The sequence below is a fragment of the Megascapheus bottae genome, chromosome 11, assembly GCF_031878675.1.
Source record: "Megascapheus bottae isolate mThoBot1 chromosome 11, mThoBot2.hap1, whole genome shotgun sequence".
In the NCBI taxonomy this organism is placed as follows: Eukaryota; Metazoa; Chordata; class Mammalia; order Rodentia; family Geomyidae; genus Megascapheus; species Megascapheus bottae.
Window position 1 is genome coordinate 39,199,282 of NC_143519.1, and position 19,265 is coordinate 39,218,546.

A 19,265-nucleotide genomic window follows, 5' to 3' on the forward strand; every position below is an offset into this window, starting at 1 on the left:
AGATCTTCTCCCACTCTGTAGGCTTCCTAATTAATTTACTAGCTATGTCCTTTGCCATACAAAAGCTCTGCAGTCTAATACAGTCCCACTTATCCAGCCTTTCTCTGATTTGTTGTGATTCTTGGTCCTTATTCAGAAAGTTTTGACCTGTGCCAAGGAGGTCTAGTGTGTCTCCTATTCCTTCTTGTAAAGTTTTCAGTGTGTCAGCTTTTACCACCAGGTCTTTGATCCATTTGGAGTTAATTCTAATACAGGATGACAAAGAAGGATCCAACTGGGAGCATCCTTTATTAATGCCTTTCAACTAGTATTCTACATGTAATCCTGATTCAACCAAATGTCTTCACATTTAACAATACAGGAAGATAATGCATGACAGCCTGAACAGTTAAGTTTTTCAAAGATTCTTGAATTCAAATAGGTAAGCTCATTAATGGGAGATTCGTAAGTCAAAAAGTTCTTTTTTTCTAAGCACAACAGAAAGCCATCGATGGGTCCTAAGCAGGAAAATAATGTGATATAATTGATATTCATGAAAGGTCACTATTTTTTAGTAAATGGATGATGGAATGCAATATATTCTAGTTAGATGTGCACAACTGTTCTTCACACAAGGGATACATTTTGTAAAGTTAGAAGTAAAATTCCATATGCCCAAAGTATTTTGCACCAACATTCAGTAATGAGTCCAGGTTTATGGGTTGGAACCTTAAGAGATGTCCACGACTACAATGGATTCTGCAAAAGCAATGAATGGAAGAGCAGAGAATCAGGGGCACACTACAAGTAGTGAGAAGAGGCTAAGCGGTGTGTCATGGTTCAATATGTGACACTCCTACTGACTGACTTAATAGATCCCTTTTGTCACCTCTAAAATAAAGTTGTTTTCCCTGAATTATTCCTCCATAGGAATGCTGCAGCAGGAAGCTAAACACTGTTTACTGGGGAGGGGGAGGGACATAGAAAAGCACTGAGGGGTTCACAGGAATCCATACAGAAAAAGTAGTCTCCTGTGCCTCAGAGTGATAGAGCATTAGCTTTAAGCAAAAGAGCTCAGGGATTGGCCAGGAGTTTGGCCTAGTGGTTAAAGTGCTTGCCTAGCACGCACAAAGACCCGGGTTCGATTCCTTGGTACCACATACATAGAAAAAAAGCCGGAAGTGGTGCTGAGGCTCAAGTGGTAGAGCTCTAGCCTTGAGAAAGTCCAAGGACAGTGCTCAAGCCCTGAGCTCAAGCCCAGGACTGGCAAAAAAAAAAAAAAAAAAGAGCTCAGGGATAGCACCCAAGTCCTGAGTTCCAGCTCCACGATTGACAAAAAATAAAATAAAATAAAACAAAATAAAGATAGAACTTTATATTATGTATCATCATACTCAACTTTCAAGATAATCTCTGTCAAGACAAAGAGCCAAGATGTCTTACTAGGTTTGAAAAAAAAAAAAGCACTCTTGAGATAGACTTTGATAATTTGAGATAATTTGAATAAAATAATTTCCTTATGAAAATGTTTGTGTTCCTTTCTTCTATTGTTCTGTTTTTTAAAAGCTAGCTAGTACAAGCCTAGACTGTTCTGAAAAACAATTTGTGGTGCAACAAGAATACCAGTCTTCTGGAGCAAATTAAGCTAATATGAAACAAAACATTGCAAATTAAAACAGATGGCACTGGTGGTGGGATTTAACCCAGTTGCCTCTTATCTCATAGCATGCTTGTCTAGTGCTTATTGTTTCTAAAGATGTGCAATCTAGCAGCTAAAAAAATAGTCTGAAAATTAATAAGCCATGACTGTTGATACAAACTTTGAGGTTAATCTGGAGCTTAATCTTTCTTATCATTAATTTTGGAAGTCAGGAAATTCCACTTTACTGGCCTACTTGGAGTAATTAGTAGGTTAACTTCTGGTATATAACTTTCATCACTTCAAAAAGACTGCAAAAAAAAAAAAGATTGCTAAAATTGGCACAAAGCCATTTTTGGAAAACAGAAAGCAACTTTTGACTTTAATATAATCTTGCAACCTTTAAGTAGTTATTAAAAGGTGCATAACAGGACTCTTAGGAGAAACAAAAGGTAAGTATTGGAAACATAAAGCAGGCTGAAAAAGTAGGAAAGTTGAAGATACTACTGGCGATTCCTAAGTGAGGACTGATCCTCAGAAGTAAAGCTACTGCCGAGGAAACAGAGAAATAGTGATATAAACACACATTGAAAGTTTCTAAGAGTGAACAAGATGAGGGACGGGGGTCGGGGGAGGGAAATGGGGACCCAAGACATGAAAAAAGGTATCAATGTTTGTGAAGTAATGCACCTTCTATCTGGTGAATATAATGTAAACCTTGTATTAATTACAATAAAAAATATGGGAAAAAAAAGAAAGTTTCTAAGAGTCTCAAAGCAGGCAACTACTATGATTAGATCAAGATGTAGAGAATGTAGAATGTAGATTAGAAAGGAGAAGGGAAACACAACGTTTTAATTTAGCTACAGGAAAAAGAGATAATCCCAAGACTTCAACAAGAATTAGACACTAATTATTTTCACTAAAAGTTCCACAAATATATTTGCTCTTAAATTTTTGATTGGATCTGGCTTGGTTTGTAATGCAACTAGTACTTAGAAGGAAATCTCAAATCTGGTGTATTTATGGTTGTGTGGACAGAGCTCAGAAATATGAGAAAAGAATAGTAATTTGTATTTCTTCAAAATTCTGAAATCACTGCTTTCACACACACACATACACACACACACACACACACACACACACTCACAAACTTAAAAGATTATAACCTGAGTCAAACAATTTAAAAAATGATTTATAAACCTTATTTTACATGCTGCCACAAACTTGAATTAAAAGCCTTCTTTTCTTTTTACTTCATATGAAATCAACTTCCAAAAATAGTGAAGTCTAAAAATAAAGCAAAATCCACAGATTAAGTGTAGCTTCATGCCTGTACAAACAACAGAGAAGTCTCTAAATCTTCGAGGAAAACAGATGGTGGATCACTTGTTCCCACAAAATTCACTGCATTAGGTCAAACTGCTGAACATTTTCATTAACATTAGACTTTATTATTACAAAAACAAAATTCATTTTAAACTATATTAGGGTAACTCAAATTTCTCTGAAAGATCAATGAGCTTTACTAAAAGTATAAACAAATTTTCTATTTGATCTCAGAAGCATAACTTCCACCATAAAAACCATCCGATTAACTACTAACAAAAATGTCAACACAGTATCAACCACATATGTTGAATACATGGAAAGAAGCTATAGAGATAGAAAGGAAAATCCCAGCTGTTGTATTTCTCTATTCATTTCCGAAGTCTACACTTCTAGAAACAGTCTTCTTTATACATTTTCTCTTTAGATATCTAGGCAGAATAGCAAAGTGTACCATTATCCTAATTATTATTATTATTTTTTTGCCAGTCCTGGGCTTGGGCTGAGGGCCTGAGCACTGTCCTTGGACTTTCTCAAGGCTAGCACTCTACCACTTGAGCCTCAGCACCACTTCCGGCTTTTTGCTATTTATGTGATACTGAAGAATCGAACCTGGGTTTTCGTGCATGCTAGGCAAGCACTCTACCACCAGGCTAAACTCCCGGCCCCCTAATTATTTATGATGTGATCAATGATCAACATTGAAAATGGATCAGAGACCGAAATGTAAGATGTAAAGTGGCAGAATTCACAGGGGAAAAAAAAATGAGAAAATTCATACCATTGGATTTGGCAGCAATTTATTGAGTAACACCAAAAAGAGACAACACAAAATGATAAATTGGGGGCCAGGATTTTGGCCTAGTGATAGACTGCTTGTCTAGCTTGCACAGACTGGGGTTCGATTCTTCAGTAACACATACATAGAAAAAACCAAAAGTGGTGCTGTGGCTCAAGTGGTAGTGTGGTATCCTTGAGCACAGAGACTCAGGGAAGGTCCCCAGGGCTTCAGTTCAAGCCCTACAACCAATAACAACAAAAAAAAATTTAAGAGAGAGGAGGAGGATGGCAGTAAGAGAACAGAGAACAACATAAGCTCTCTGACAATGCCAAGTTTTAGGGTCCCATTTAAAGAATCACACCAAGCTATAATTATACAGAGTAAAAACTGCTTGTGGGCCAGGAGTTTGGCCTAGTGGTAGAGTGCTTGCCTAGGATCCATGAAGACCCAGGTTTGATTCTTCGGTACCACCTGCATAGAAAAAAGCCAGAAGTGGTGTCGTGGCTCAAGTGGTAGAGCTCTAGCCTTGAGAAAGCCGAAGGACAGTGGTCAGGCCTTGAATTCAAGACACAGGACTGGCAAACCAACAAACAACAACAACAAAAAAAAAACCTGCACACAAAGATAGACAGAAACCAGTGAAGAAACGCTCAGTGAGGTGGCTTGTGAAGCCAAACCCATCAGCCATGCTCATGTACCTTTACGGAATTTAAAGAGCCTGCATGGGGAAAAAGCAGGAACAAGAATGCACAGCACAGCCAAGGCAGCCACAGTCTGATGCAGCGAAATTCACCGCAGGGCAGATTGTCATCCAGAACCATGAGTATCCCACCAAAGATATCTCCCCACCCCATCCTGGCCTCCCAGAGAACAGCATCTAGATAGGAACCCCTTCTGCCACCTCAGAAGAACACAAACAGGTTGCCCAAACACCTGGCCAGAAACACTTGCCAGAGAAGTGGGCTCCATTTTTTGAAAATGGCAAAGGAATTTGATACTCCTGCAAAACTCTTCCCAAATGTAAAATAAAACACCCACCCAGTAGTAGGCAGCCCCACTGCTCAGCAGTGAGCAAAGACAAGATTGGCATTCCAGCCAAATTCTGGCATGGCTCACAGTGGGCAGAGCACCTTGGAATTACAAAACTGAAAGTCCCTAAATTCTCACTGAAAAAAAAAAAAGCAGGCAGGTATTAACATCATGTATTTCCAGGTTGTACAGACTGGGAACCCAGGTGCTAACCCCCGCCCCCTCCATACTGAGGAATGCTTCTAGTTCCAGATAACTGCAGACTGGCCGATACTCTAGTGCTCTGCAGAACTTGGGCTGAAGATAAGAGCCACCTGAGAACTAAGGAGCCCCACCATTCCAATGCTGCCTAACATAGGCTGGGAAGAGAGCTGCAAAGAATCCAATTTAGTAAGACAGACTGTTTCGTTTTCCTTTGTTTTGGTAGGTCATGGGTCTTGAACTCAGCCTGGGTCCTGTCCCTGAGCTCTTCAGCTAAAGGCTACTGCCCTATGCCTTGAGCCAAGCCCGTTTTCTATAAGTTAGAGATAAGAGTCTCAGGTCCTTTGGTGCCCTGGCTGGCTTTCAACGTTGATCCTCAGATCTCATCCTAGGATTACAGGTGTGAGCCACAATGCCTAGTGGCAGTGTTTTGGGGGGGAACTCCAACTGAATACAGAACTTATCTTTTCTCTTTGTTTTATCAGCTACAGACAGGCCTTTAAACAAACGCACACATACACACACACACACACACACACACACACACACAGTTGTGTGCACAACAACAACAAAAAAAACCCTATTTCCCAACTGTGGTGAGAGTAGGAATCTAGGTAACAGCCATAATTCCATATCAGGAAGGCTTCCTAATTCAAGAATGACCCATTACAGGGGTCAATGGAAGCAGTGTGTATCCAAACCTACAAATACCACAAATGTCCACTACCTGTGAACTAAGGAACCACGCCCCCTCCTGACCAGACAAGACAACTGTAGATCACAGCAACAGAAGCAGACTCCACTAGGATACTACATTTTTGTTGTTTTTTCTTAGATATATGGATTGCTAAGCATTTTTCTTGATTGTGTGCATGATTAATTCTGGCAATACTTTTTATTGATTTTTGTTGGGGTAACGTATTGAGGGGTTATAGTTACATTCATCAGGTAGTATATTACTTCTTGAACATTGGTACCCCTTCTCATGTTTTTGTCCCCCTTTCCCTTCTCCCACCCCTCCCAGTCATCTTGCTTTTCCCCTTCCCTTCCCTATTTCAAATAAACAAATAAACGTATATACAATATACAAGGTAGCAATGTCAGTACAGTAATATCATGAGATAAACCATAAGGAGAAAAAAAGAGAAAAGAAATAACTTCACAGTACATTAAGAACAACAGTCATAATGATAAACCTCATTTCCATATCCTAGACTTCATTTCGCTTAGTTTCATCCTATTTGATCATATATACATAGCTTTGGGGCTACTGTGATCCTCTTCTAGGAGAATCCTAGATGTGTACTAATTATTACAAATGAGGGAAAGCAGGAAGCCTATGTTTCTTTGGGTATAGCTTATTTTACTTAAGATGATTTTTTTCCAAGTCTTTCTATTTCCTTACAAATGGGGTGATATCATTCTTTCTGATGGCAGCATACAATTCCATTGTGTATAAGTACCACATCTTATTGATCCATTCATCTACTGAGGGGCATCTGGATTGGTTCCATATCTTAGCTATGGTAAATAATGCTGCAATGAACACTGTTGTGCAGGCAGTTTTAGTATGCCCTTGTTTCTGGACATTCGGGTAAATGCCAAGGAGTGGAATTGCAGGTCATAGGGGACCTCTATGTTTAGTCTTTTGAGGAACTGCCATACTGCTTTCCAGAGTGGATGGACAAATTTACACTCCCACCAACAGTGTAGGAACATTCCCTCCGGGCCACATCCCTGCCAGCATTTGTTGTTATTAGATTTCTTTTTTTTTTAATTTATATTTTTTATTGTATTTAATAAAAGGGTTACATGATATTTGCCAGATAGAACTTGCATTAATTCACATACATTGATACCCTTCCACATGTCTTGGTCCCCATTACCCTCCCCCCAACCCCCCTCTTAGTTTTCCCCCCTTCCCTGTCCAATTTCAAGTAACCAAATACAAATGTATCCAATATATCAGATAACAAAGTGAGAAATTGTGACAATATGAGATAACAAAGGAACAGCAAAAGAGATGAGAGATAACATAGCACCTTAAGGACAGCAATCATTCATTATATGGCTTTTATTTCAATATCCTAGAGGTCCATTCAATTAGCTTCATACTATATGGCCTTATGTATCAAGTTTTTGCTCTATTGCAAATCTTTGCTATTAGAGCCCAAGGTTTCTACTGAGGGAAACCACTGAGCCTAAGTTCCTTTGAGTCTGGCTTACTTCGCTTAATATGATTTTTTCTAAGTTCTTTACCAAACTCATTCTATGAAGCCAGTATAACCCTCATCCCCAAACCAGACAGAGATTCATCAAAGAAAGAGAACTACAGACCTATTTCTTTGATGAACATCGATGCAAAACTTCTCAATAAAATACTGGCCAACCGTCCAGAACAACTTATCAAAAAAATTATACACTATGATCAAACAGGATTCATCACAGGGAGGCAAAGCTGGTTCAACATACGCAAATCAATATAATTCAACACATCAACCGGAGCAAGGACAAAAATCACATGATTGTCTCAATAGATGCGGAAAAGGCATTTGACAAGTTCCAACACCGCTTTATGTTAAAAGCTCTGGAGAAACTAGGAATCCAAGGAACATTCCTCAATATAATAAAGGCTGTGTATGATAAACCCACAGCTAGTACTATACTTAATGGTGAAAAACTAAAGCCATTCCCCCTAAAATCAGGAATGAGACAAGGATGCCCACTCTCTCCACTCCTCTTTAACATAGTATTAGAATTCCTAGGCAATGCAATAAGGCAAGAAGCAAGCATAAAGGGGATCCAAATAGGGAAAGAGGAAGTAAAACTATCCCTCTTTCTTATTAGATTTCTTGATCAGGGCCATTCTAACTGGAGTGTGGAATCTCAAAGTTGTTTTGATTTGCATTTCTTTTATGGTGAGAGATGTCTAGCATTTCTTTATATGTCTGTTGGTCATTCTTATTTCCTCCAGACGTCTCTCTTTAAGTCTTTAGCCTACCTTTTAATGGGATGGTTGTTTCTTTGAGGATGTGTTTTTGAGAAATCCAATTTTTTGAGCTGTTGGAATATTTTAGATGAGGTTCTTGTCTGTTGTATGGGAAGTCAAGTTCTTCTCTCACTCTGTGGGCTTTCTACTTTACTGGCCAGCTTAGTCTTTTGCCATACAGAAGCTCTGTAGTTTAATGGAGTCCCATTTGCCCAAACTCTAATTTGTTGTGTTTCTGGGCCTGTATTAAGAAAGTTTCTACCTGTCTGCAATATTTTTGATTAATTTTTAATTTTTTTCCTTTCCTTTGTCTTTTTTCTTTTTTCCTTCTTTCATTTCTTTTTTTTTTCTTTATTTTTATTTTCTTTTTTCTTGGTCTTTCTCTTTAATTTTCTTTATTCTTTTTTCTGCTTGTTTGAATGTCTTTGTTTCCATTTGGCTTCAGTCTAGTTGGCTCATTTTTGGTATGGTTTGGTTTATCCTGACCCTTACAACAGACTTGCTCACTGGATACAAATATATACAATATCATTTTCTGTACCACAGTGCCCCTCCCCAAATAAAAATGAAGGCATATTTAGATAGGGATATACCTATTTGTGATTTAAAACCTTTGATTAAAAATCTATGCAATTATAGGGCTTTGTGTTGTTGTTGTTGTTTGCTTTATATATATATTGTATCCTGTTGTGGTTTTGGATTTGGCTTTTGTTTCCCTTGGTGTTATTTTGCATTAGATCATATTGACAACTGAATTATTCATTGGTCACAAATATATCTAATCTCCTTATCTCAACACAATTCCCTTTTATACCCCCAAATAAATGTGTATTTAGATAGGGGAATGCCTACAACTGACAGGCGTTTTTACAGTAGCCAGTAGTTGTGTTTAGGGATTCTGATGCATAAATTCTCAACTGATTTTCTTAAGTGGTATAGACTACAAGGTCTCTCTGCCTCATCTTTTCCTTCTTTGCATTCTAGCCAAATTATCTACCCTCTTTTTCATCCTTCTTTACCTAAATCTTGTATAACATTAGACCTCTCTTACCCACAGTTCTCTCTGAAAAACTACTTCTCTCCAAACCTCCCCTACCTAACAACCTCAATTTCTTGTTTTAACTGAGATAAGCATTAACATCACAGTGTTATAACATGACTAAACTCTAATCCTACAGTTAATGAGATAAACAAATCCCAACAGAATATCTTGCTATCAACTGGCTAATCAACCAAGAACACAGAGAATGTGTTAGGAAGCCCATACCCGCCACTGCCCACCCCCCAAGTGAAAACCAAAAGGAATTCCAAATGAGCAGAACAAACCATAGAAACACAAGAAAAATGGCAAGTCAAGGAACCTCATCCCCCACACAAAAGAAGATCAGAGGATTTTGATTCAAGGCCAAGCAGGCAAAAAGAAATTTGCAAACCTTCATTCAAACCAATAGCTTGTCATGGTGACTATGCCTGGTATTCTAGCTGTAAGGGGAGAACAAGGGTACAGTACTGCATGCCTGTCATCCCAGAGATAAGCAAATGTACAAGAAAATTGCAGCCCAATTTGCACAGGCATAAAGATGCTACATTGAAAATAACCAATGGAAAAGAGACTAGAGGTAGTGGTAAAACACTTTCTAGCACGTAAAAGACCTAGAGTTTCTTTTTTTTTTTTTTAAAGCCTCATCCAAATAAGTACAGTTATACTCAAATTGCTTTACTGTTAACTACATCAAAAACACAGCAAGGGGCTGGGAGTGTGACCTAGTGGTTGAGTGCTTGCCTAGCATGCACGAAGACCCAGGTTTGATTCCTCAGTACCATATACATAGAAAAAAGCTAGAGGTGGCAGTGTGGCTCAAGTGGTAAAGCTCTAGCCTTGACAAAGCCCAAGGACAGTGCTCAGGCCCTGAGCTCAAGCCCAGGACTGGCAAACACACACGCAAACACAAACACACACACACACACACACAAGTGTTAACTGTTGCTGGTCAAACTATATATGTATAATCCAAGAGTTAAAAAACAAACCACATACCTGATAGAGCATAATGGGTTCTATATTGTATCCTAAGGCATCAGCAAAGTTCTTAGCAATCACTGTCTTTCCACAACCCTAAAAATTAAAATGCAAACACATTCAACAGATGAGTCAAAACCAATCAGAAGTTGGGAAATGGAAGCTTACAAGGGGGCCGTCATTCTTACCTTTCCTCCAACGATACACATATCCTTGACCATGTGAGACAGAATCATTTCAGCCAGTAGTTGCTTGTGACTTAGTGTCTGTATGAAATGACTGGATGCACAATGTTGATGTAATGGCCTGGTTCCCGCTGGCACCTATCATTAAAGAGAGGTACGTTTTATATAAATACACACACACACGCACACACACACATCTACACACATATGTGTGTGTATATATATTATATACATATAGTTTCAACAAAATAATTAGCAACTCAAAGCACATCTTTTCCACTTAAAGTACTCTATCAATTCCTTGGTTAATTCTGTTATGTACCAGTTTTTGACTTCAGGAGCAGCAACGTTTTTTTCATTCCATTATCATCATTTCCTTATCATCAAACGTTCAAATTAATTATTTATCTAAATTCAAAGTCTCACATTGTCAAATATTTTCATAAAACCATATCATTTTCATATATAAAATAATTATTGTTTGAACTAAAAAAGATTTTACAAAGGTTTAAACAGTGTAACTTTTTTGTGACAATGACTTCTCAGTAGCTCTTAAAATATTTTTTGTTAAATGTATGTTTTTTGAGGATATACCTGGTCAAGATTAGGTACTCATATTTATATCCTTACACAGTTCATTACTGTTTGGAAGAAAGAAAACATGTCAAAGACCTAAAAATGCTTTAAAACAACAATAAAGTCATGCTAATTATTGATCAATTAAAAAAAATCACTAGTAGAGAATGAAGCTTTTCTCTCTCTCTCAAATTCCAATGGTAATTCTAAATTAGCCTATACTTGGATCTGCAAGTCAATGACTGGCTCCTGACTTCGGAAGCTATGTCCACAGTGTTTTCACTTTTTTTTTTTTTTTTTTTTTTTTTTTGGCTAGCTGTAAGGCTTGAACTCATGTTTTGGGCACTGTCCCTGAGCTCTTTTACTCAAGGCTCTACCACTTTGAGCCTCAGCTTCACTTTCAGTTTTTGAGTGGTTAATCGGAAATAGAGTCTCACAGGGACTTTTCTGCCTGGATGACTTCACACCATGATTCTCAGATCTCAGCTTCCTCAGTAGCTAGCATACAGGAGTGAGTTACCAGAGCCGGACTATTTTGTTTTTAAATGTGCTTTCTTTTTATATACTTTGTGGTCCAGATACATTCTTCTTGTAAGAATTTTTAAAAATTAAATTTACTTTATAGCTGTTACATTAAAAAATTATTCAGGCCACTAGGGTACTACGTGATGTTCTGATACATGTATATATTTGTGTAATGTTTAATGTATATATCTAGCTCTTTAATGAAGGAAGCTTTGAAATTCCCTTCTTTTGCATTACTATTATCTGCAGTTACCCTGCTATTCAAGAGTACATCAGAACTTTTTGCTTCCATTTTTCTAAAACTTAATATCCACTGACTAATTGTATCTGGTAGCCACTAATTTAATCTGAGTATCTAAGACATCAACAGTGTTAGATCACAAAGATAAGTGAGATTATAAACCATCTTTTTTCCATATATTTTTATTGTAATTAAAAGAAGGGTTACATAATATTGACCAGATAGAAGGTGCATTACTTCATAAACATTGGTACCATTTCTCATGTCTTAGTCCCCATTTCCCTCCCTTTTCCACCCCCACCCCTCATCTTGTTTTCCCCATTCCCTATCCAATTTCAAATAACCAAATAAGCATATGTACAATATATCAGATAATAAGATAAAATACTGTAACAATATGAGATAACCAAGGGACAGCAAAAGAGATGAGAGAGAACAGTACATTAAGGACAACAATCACTCATTATATGGCTTTTGTTTCTATATCCTGGAGATCCTTTCATTTAGCGTCATACTATATGGCTTTATGTATCTATAAACTATCTTTTTTTTAAAAATGGAAGTTTATTACAACATAGGAAAGCAAGCTTTTATACTTTCTTCTATTTATATTGTCAGCATCTGGAACTATGCTTTCCAGTTTCCTATAGCATCTTGGGACACAGAGGACCCTAAAAGCAAGGGCTTTAAGAAGGGGAACCAAAGCAAGCACATGGAGCTCATAAACAAACAGAATTTCCTTCTACTAAAAGCTGTTCAACCAGAAGAGTTCCTCTTTAACTGTTTCCCCAAGCTGAGGAACATCTATTTGAAAAGAGTATTCTCTGAAGTATATCTGAAAACATTGTTTCTTAGGAAGGACTACAGATTTTTACCAGAGGTTAACTTTGGGATTTTGAAGAAAGGTTGTCCTGTTCTCTTGAATTTTCCCACTTGTAAACACACATGACTATGGACACATAGATACAAGTATCTTGGGATGTTATGAAGCCAGAAATTTATACGGTAATCCTATACCTAAGTTAGCTTATAAAAATGATCAAAACAGAGCTGGCTGCTGGTGGCTGAGATCTAAGGATTTTGTTCAACACAGAAAAGTTTGTTAGTCTCTTATCTCCAATTAACCAGCAAAACGCCAGAGGTATGGGTGTGGCTCAAGTGATAGAGGGCTAGCCTTGAGCAAAAAAGTCAAGTGAGAGCATTATTCTGAGTTCAAGCCCCCATACTCACACATATGCACGTACACACGTACACACACACACACACACACACACACACACACACACACACACACACACACACTGGCAGAATAAGGCATACTTTAGAATAAATACAACTTCAATTACCTTAATGACCACCTCATTTCCTCCAACTCGGATAGTCACAGAGGCCTGGGAGACACGGTTTTCACTCACCCTCTCCACTCTTACAATCTCTTTAGGAAGCAGACAGCTTTCTGAATCTTGGAGCTCAAAACGCTGTAAAATTGTAAAAAGTCTGTCATTTGCCTTTCATTTTAGAATTAATGTTGGATATTTGGAGGACTTCAATTACAACTGAAATTCATCCTATAGTATGAAAGTGGAAATTAAAATATTAATGAGAAATTTTTCTACTTTCCATTAAAATCTTTCTACTTAAACCAACTGTTAATGTTTACTAAAGCTCCCAGCCCACCCCATTTGCATGAGTGAGAAATGTCGATCATTGTCCTGTCCTACTTCACATTCCGCTGACCTACTTCACATTGTTGTTGCTTTCACCAGAGCAATTCATCATGTGCTATGGAATCATTATGTTAGAACAGTCATTTGTTGGTATGTCTGACTGTGAGTTTCTCCTGGGCAGACCACATTATATCTGCTTCTGTGGTCTACATTTCTGTACACATTAAAATATAATCATCGCCAATAAGGAATGTTCAGTTACTGTTTACTAAACTGGATGAAAACCTTCAAGGCATGTTCTTTCAAAGTTTCTCAGCAAAAAAATGGTGGCGCGGATTATATTATCAGTGAAGTTGCACCACCTCCTTTCTGAGTCACCAAGGGAATATATCAATTCAAACAAGGGTTATGATGCGTTCTACTTAAGTAGGACTCAGAGCCAGGTTTGGAATGAGAAGCCTGGATACATATGCTACTAATACGAAAAGGCGCATGCTTCATGAAGCAGGGCAGGCTTTGAGAAGCTAGAAGCAATTTTATAACTACAGTACATGAATGGAACATGGTAAGTGCCACAAAAGGTCATTCTGCCCATTTTCATAGCTAGTTCAGAAAAAAAATTTTGGCTGACTACAATTTCCGTGTATAATAATTTTTTCTTAAAATATAATCTAATTAAGAGATTATATAAAACTCCAAAGAATACATAATTTATAGAACATTATGCATAAATTCTATGACAATCTTTGGTATGACTTACATTGCCTCTTTACTTGCCCTATAATATATATTTCTACTTCTTAATTAGAAATAGTTTTCTACGTTTAATGAAGTTCCTCTCATTAAAATTATTTGAAGGCCATTAGGTTATGATAATGATTTGAAAGCATAGAAATTTGGATTAACAGATCGAGAATACCCCAGAACAGGGTTCACAAAGTATTCTACCAATGAGTAGACTGTTAATTAAGATGAGAGAAGATAATTGCATTTTTCCTTCTCTTAGTAATGCCAGTCCATTTTTCCTTCTTTAAAAAATTTAAATCAGTCCTATTTGTAATATGCAGCTTTAGTAATTTTTCGGCCTTTCCCCCATTATAAAGGTCAAAATAAAGAGCAAACATGCTGAGAGTGGTGGTATACACCTCTAAGCCCAGCCCTTGGGAGGCAGAGACCAACCAGGGCCACAGAAAAAGATTCTGTCTCAAAAAAAAAAAAATACAGAGGAGTTTTGAAATTAGAGTTTCTCTGTTTAGGTCCTTTGATCATGTTGACTTATCTAGACAATGAGCATCTTTCCTTCAGTTTTCTATGGAAAATTAGACGTTGCTTTCTTTCATCAGCATATCCTCCCCACACATGCTCTATGGTTCCAAGACCAGAGGCAGAGGCTGGGGCAGGGGCATGGTGTGGAGAGCACTGAGAAACTTTTCTGAGACTGAGGAGTCTTTAATCTTGCACACAAGATGCTCTGCTTCACGGACAAGTGCCACTTTAGCTTGGATGCTGATTCTGTCAAAGATAAATTCCAATTTTCTTTTTTACAACTCCTATAATAAACATAGTACTATCTTTAATCTCCTTCAGTTTAGGGTATTTCTTCAATGTTTCTCTGGCCATGATGGCCAGGGAAATATAGTCAATGAATGCAGGTCTTCTACCTAGGAGGAATATAGTATCTATTCATAGCCAGAACAATGCTCTTCTTGAAACAACACTTGGGAGACACACAATCCTAGTTTGCACCATGTGATCAGGTTGATTTTATTGAAAAAAAAATATGACTTGACTTTTTGTAATCAGTTGAGTATTTTGTAGTCAATTATTTTGTAAGAAGACATTCAGACATTCTATCACTATACAGCTCCTCATTGAAGTCTACCCTCCACCTCCAACATCCTTAAATCAACCACCACTCTGATGGTTGCCAACTGGTGATTTTAACATTTCTATAATTCCTTCTATAGTTATTAATAAGCATTCCATATTAAGACAGAGTTTTGCTTCTCCTCCATATTTTTTCTGTAGTTTTAATGTATCAACCTCATTTGTTGATAATTTCCTTACTTACTGGAACAATAAAATGTCCTAGGCTAATCTTGTCCATTTCTTGGTCTAATACTTGCTTCAGCCCTTCATCTAAGAAATTTTGATTCTTTTTAGCAGACTGTGATATTTAAAAATGAATGTCTAAACACTGTGTGAGATCATAGGTTTTAAGCTTTCTCAGGAAACAGAACAAAACAATATATGTATACATACATACATACTCTATTATTATACCTACTTGTTCATATATGTTGAAAAAGCCCATGATTCATAATCACATTTTCAATTCCAATCTAACAGCTCAGGATTCATTCATGCCTTTCCTCTATCCTTGTTTATAAATCTCTTTTCCAATAGTGAGTGTCAAACACAGCTCTCATTATCCTCAATAAATCCTCATTTGTTCCACTGATTTGCTTATTTCCCACTGTATGAAATCTCCTAGCTATATTAGCCCATAGTGCCTGCTTCCCTGTCACTGTTTTCTCGTTATTGGTATCTAGTGCCTCCAACTCTGGAAAAGAAGAGAAGGAAAGGGGAAAAAAATGGGGAGAGAAAAATAGGAGATATTCGGAGAAGAGAAAAAAGGGAAAAATGGAAATGCAATGCAAGAAAAGAAAGGAAACGAGATACTTACTTTTAAAACACCTTCTACGGCCATCTTCCCTTCATGTCCTAGTAATATAGTGTATGGATACAGCCACTGGATTGCTTGTTTGATTGACATCATAGGAAAGGAATCCTATTTATAAGCAGACATACATAGGAATAATCACAGAAAAAAATGATCTGAAATGTATATATGCCATTAAAATTGACTCAATATTCCAGATGTGTACACAAGCAAATATTATTTATTTTTCTTTCTCCGGATGACATCACCCACCCCTGCCTTTTATCCATGAAGCCATCTATGATGGTTCCCGTTCATCTATGTCTAGTCCTAACGCTTCTTGAGCTTTAGACCTGTACCACTAATTATCCATCACACAAACCTACAGTACATAGATTGGATACATCTAAAACCACACATACCCATTCTAAGGAATCTAATCTTAATTTAGGCTGAGCTCATTCACATCCACCTGATTTTGCAATTATCAAGTTAGAAAGTATATTTTACTTATCCCTCTGAAATCAAATTGTACTCCCAGATTTATTCACTGTTGTACTGACAGGGAAGAATTGAAAAAATTCAACATGGACTTTCTGTTAAATGATTCTATCAAATTACTGTTAATAGCAATGTTTGATTAGATAAAATACCTTCTAATTTTTAAAAGACACATGCTTAAGGTATAAGAGAATAATGCAATTTAATTTCAATGATTAAGGAAAAACAGCTGGGGAAAGAGTGCTCATGCAAGCCAACAGAACAATATGTTAACAACTGGTACTTCTATATGAAGGAATTATGGGTGTTTGTTTTACTATTCAACTTTGTATTGACTTGAGGATTTTTAAGATAAAAACATATATATAAGCAAAAACAAAGAATGAAAGATTTGATTAAAAAAGAAGGGGAAATGTTATTCTTAATGTATATGACAATGTACATAATGCCTGACTCATTGGAAACATTTAGAAAAAATAAAATTGAAGACAAGAATCTTGGGCTAGGCTTGGTAGCTCACACTCATAACTCCAGCCACTTGGGAGGCAGAAGATCACAGTTTGAAGCTATTCTGACCAAAAGTTAGGAAGATTCCTGTTTCAACCAATAAGCTAGGCACAGTGATACATGCTATGTGAAAGGCAGAGGTAAGAGGACTGTAGTTTGAAGAACAAGTTTGCACAAAAAGCACAAAATGTAATTAAGACAGAAAGGGCTAGATGGTTCAGATCAATACTGGCTTAGCTAACCCAAGTACTTGAGCCTAAATTTCAGTGTCACGTGCACTCACTTGCGCGCGCGCGCGCACACACACACACACACACACACACACACACAAATAAAAAATAAGAATATTATTAAAAATAATACCCTAAAGCAGTATTTCCCACCATTTAGATGATGGTCTCCTCAGAAGAGGCTCAGCATCTTTTTACAAGCGCCCCCATTTGTTTCTGTGCACTGAAGCTCTCCCTAGCCATTCTTGCTCCAGCAGAGGTGCTCTCCTCTAGCATAAGTCTGATCATTTCACACCTTGCTTACTTCATAATGTTTACAGGGCCACTTCTTCCTCATCTAAAATCCAAGAAACTCCATTCACCATACAAAATACTTACCAATATGGTTCTAATCTCTTTTTACCATACACTCTTATTCTAGGATAACACAACTTGTTTTCATTCTCCAAAAGTACCAGGCCTTTCAATGACACAACTTCGTGTGCACTTTCTACCTAGAGAGACTCCCCATCATTCCAGCCATATCCTTTGTATAAGTGTAGAGGACCATGTCAGGGCTCTACCAAATCCTCCTGAGGTCTACGCATGTCATCTATGTGTGCCTCCTGCTTTCCTACCCCACAAAGATGCCACAGGTCTTTCTAAGAAGACCATCCTTGGGCACCTGCAGTCAACTTTTCTGACAAGCTTGGAGAACTGGGAAGTTGTGTCCTCTGGGACAAATATTAACAAATAACTAATTGGTGCCAGCTGCTTCGATGGCATACCTCTCACCAGATCAGGCACTGAGATTGCATGTCTATCTCCTCTTCTCCAAATCTACAAACATTTTAGGAACTCAGCTATCCCTGTGCAGATTACTACACTGCACAAAAAAATCAATCCCAGATCTTTTACAAAACAGTATGAGTGGCTACGAGTTTGGCCTAGACGTAGAGTGCTTGCCTAGCATGCACAAAGACCCAGGTTCGATTCCTCAGTACCACATAGAAAAAAGCTGGAAGTGGTGCTAAAGCTCAAGTGGTAATGCTCTAGCCATGAGAAAGTCTAAAGACAGTGTTGAGGCTCTGAGCTTAAGCCCAGGGCTGGAAAAAGAAAAAACAAAACAATAATTAACTTTCAAATTTCTCTGCTACATTTGGGTTACCATTCATTAATTTATATTACACATACCAAGATTTGAACTGCAGCTGGTAAACTATCTAGAGGAAAATCTGGAAGTCCAAGAGTAGAAGATTCTTGGGAACAGAGAGTTGTGGCGAAGGACAAGAGCTGAGAAAGTCTAAGGAAGAAAAAAAGATACACAATTTTTCTTGAATCAATTTAAAATATAAAATGTACAAATACATTCAACATAAAACAGCTATGCCTGTTTAGTCTAAAAAGGTGGTCTTTACTATTAATGCTTAAAGAACGATGACTCCATATCAAACTATTCAATTTAAGACTCAGAAGCTGGTTAGTTACACCGATATGTTTCCTAAACCCATCACAATATATGACCTTTTTCAACCTGGTACAAATCTATTTTGCCAACCTCATTGCCTACATTGTGCCAAAGCTAAGTCATAACCACTAAAAACATTTTAAATGATAAGACAAAAGCACAAACTCTCACCTTTTTTAAGGAAAAATCAATTCGAATTTCCTGATTACATTTTGCATCTAGCAAAATCTAACTCATTCTACAGAACTCATTTCCAATGCTGGTGCATCTGTGATGCATTTATTAAGTCTCAAGCACAAATAGCTCCAATACTGTGAAATTATGGTACTTAACTACACTGTCTTTTTTTTTTCTTTTGCCAGTCCTGGGGCTTGAACTCAGGGCCTAAACACTATCCATGGGCTTTCTCAAGGCTAGTGCTCTATCACTTGAGCCACAGCACCACTTCTAGCTTTTTCTATGAATGTGGTACCAAGGAATTGAACCCAGGTCTTCCTGCATGCTAGTCAAGCACTTTTCTCACTAGGCCAAACTCCTGACAACTTAACTACACTATCTTAACCTAAGTGATTATTCAAATCTACTAGAAATTGAGCTTTAGGTATTAAAGATCATTCTTTTATTAATTTTATCACCACACTTATCAAACCTCTTAACATTAAAATTTTCTTCAAAGAATACTTGAGTGGATAAATCCATCAATCAACAAACAGGCAAAATAAATTCAATATTAAGTGTTCAGTACTTCTAAAAACAT

At 37.3% G+C, this 19,265-nt stretch overlaps 1 protein-coding gene across 1 annotated transcript in view; it reads right to left on the minus strand.

Moving 5' to 3' along the window:
• Vwa8 (von Willebrand factor A domain containing 8) overlaps positions 1-19,265 on the minus strand; it is a 281,874-nt gene that overhangs the window by 219,626 nt on the left and 42,983 nt on the right. Inside the window, 5 exon segments of the mRNA XM_090342080.1 lie at positions 9,986-10,063; positions 10,156-10,290; positions 12,841-12,972; positions 15,848-15,952; positions 18,235-18,343. Of these exon segments, the coding sequence (XP_090198206.1) occupies positions 9,986-10,063; positions 10,156-10,290; positions 12,841-12,972; positions 15,848-15,952; positions 18,235-18,343 (559 nt within the window).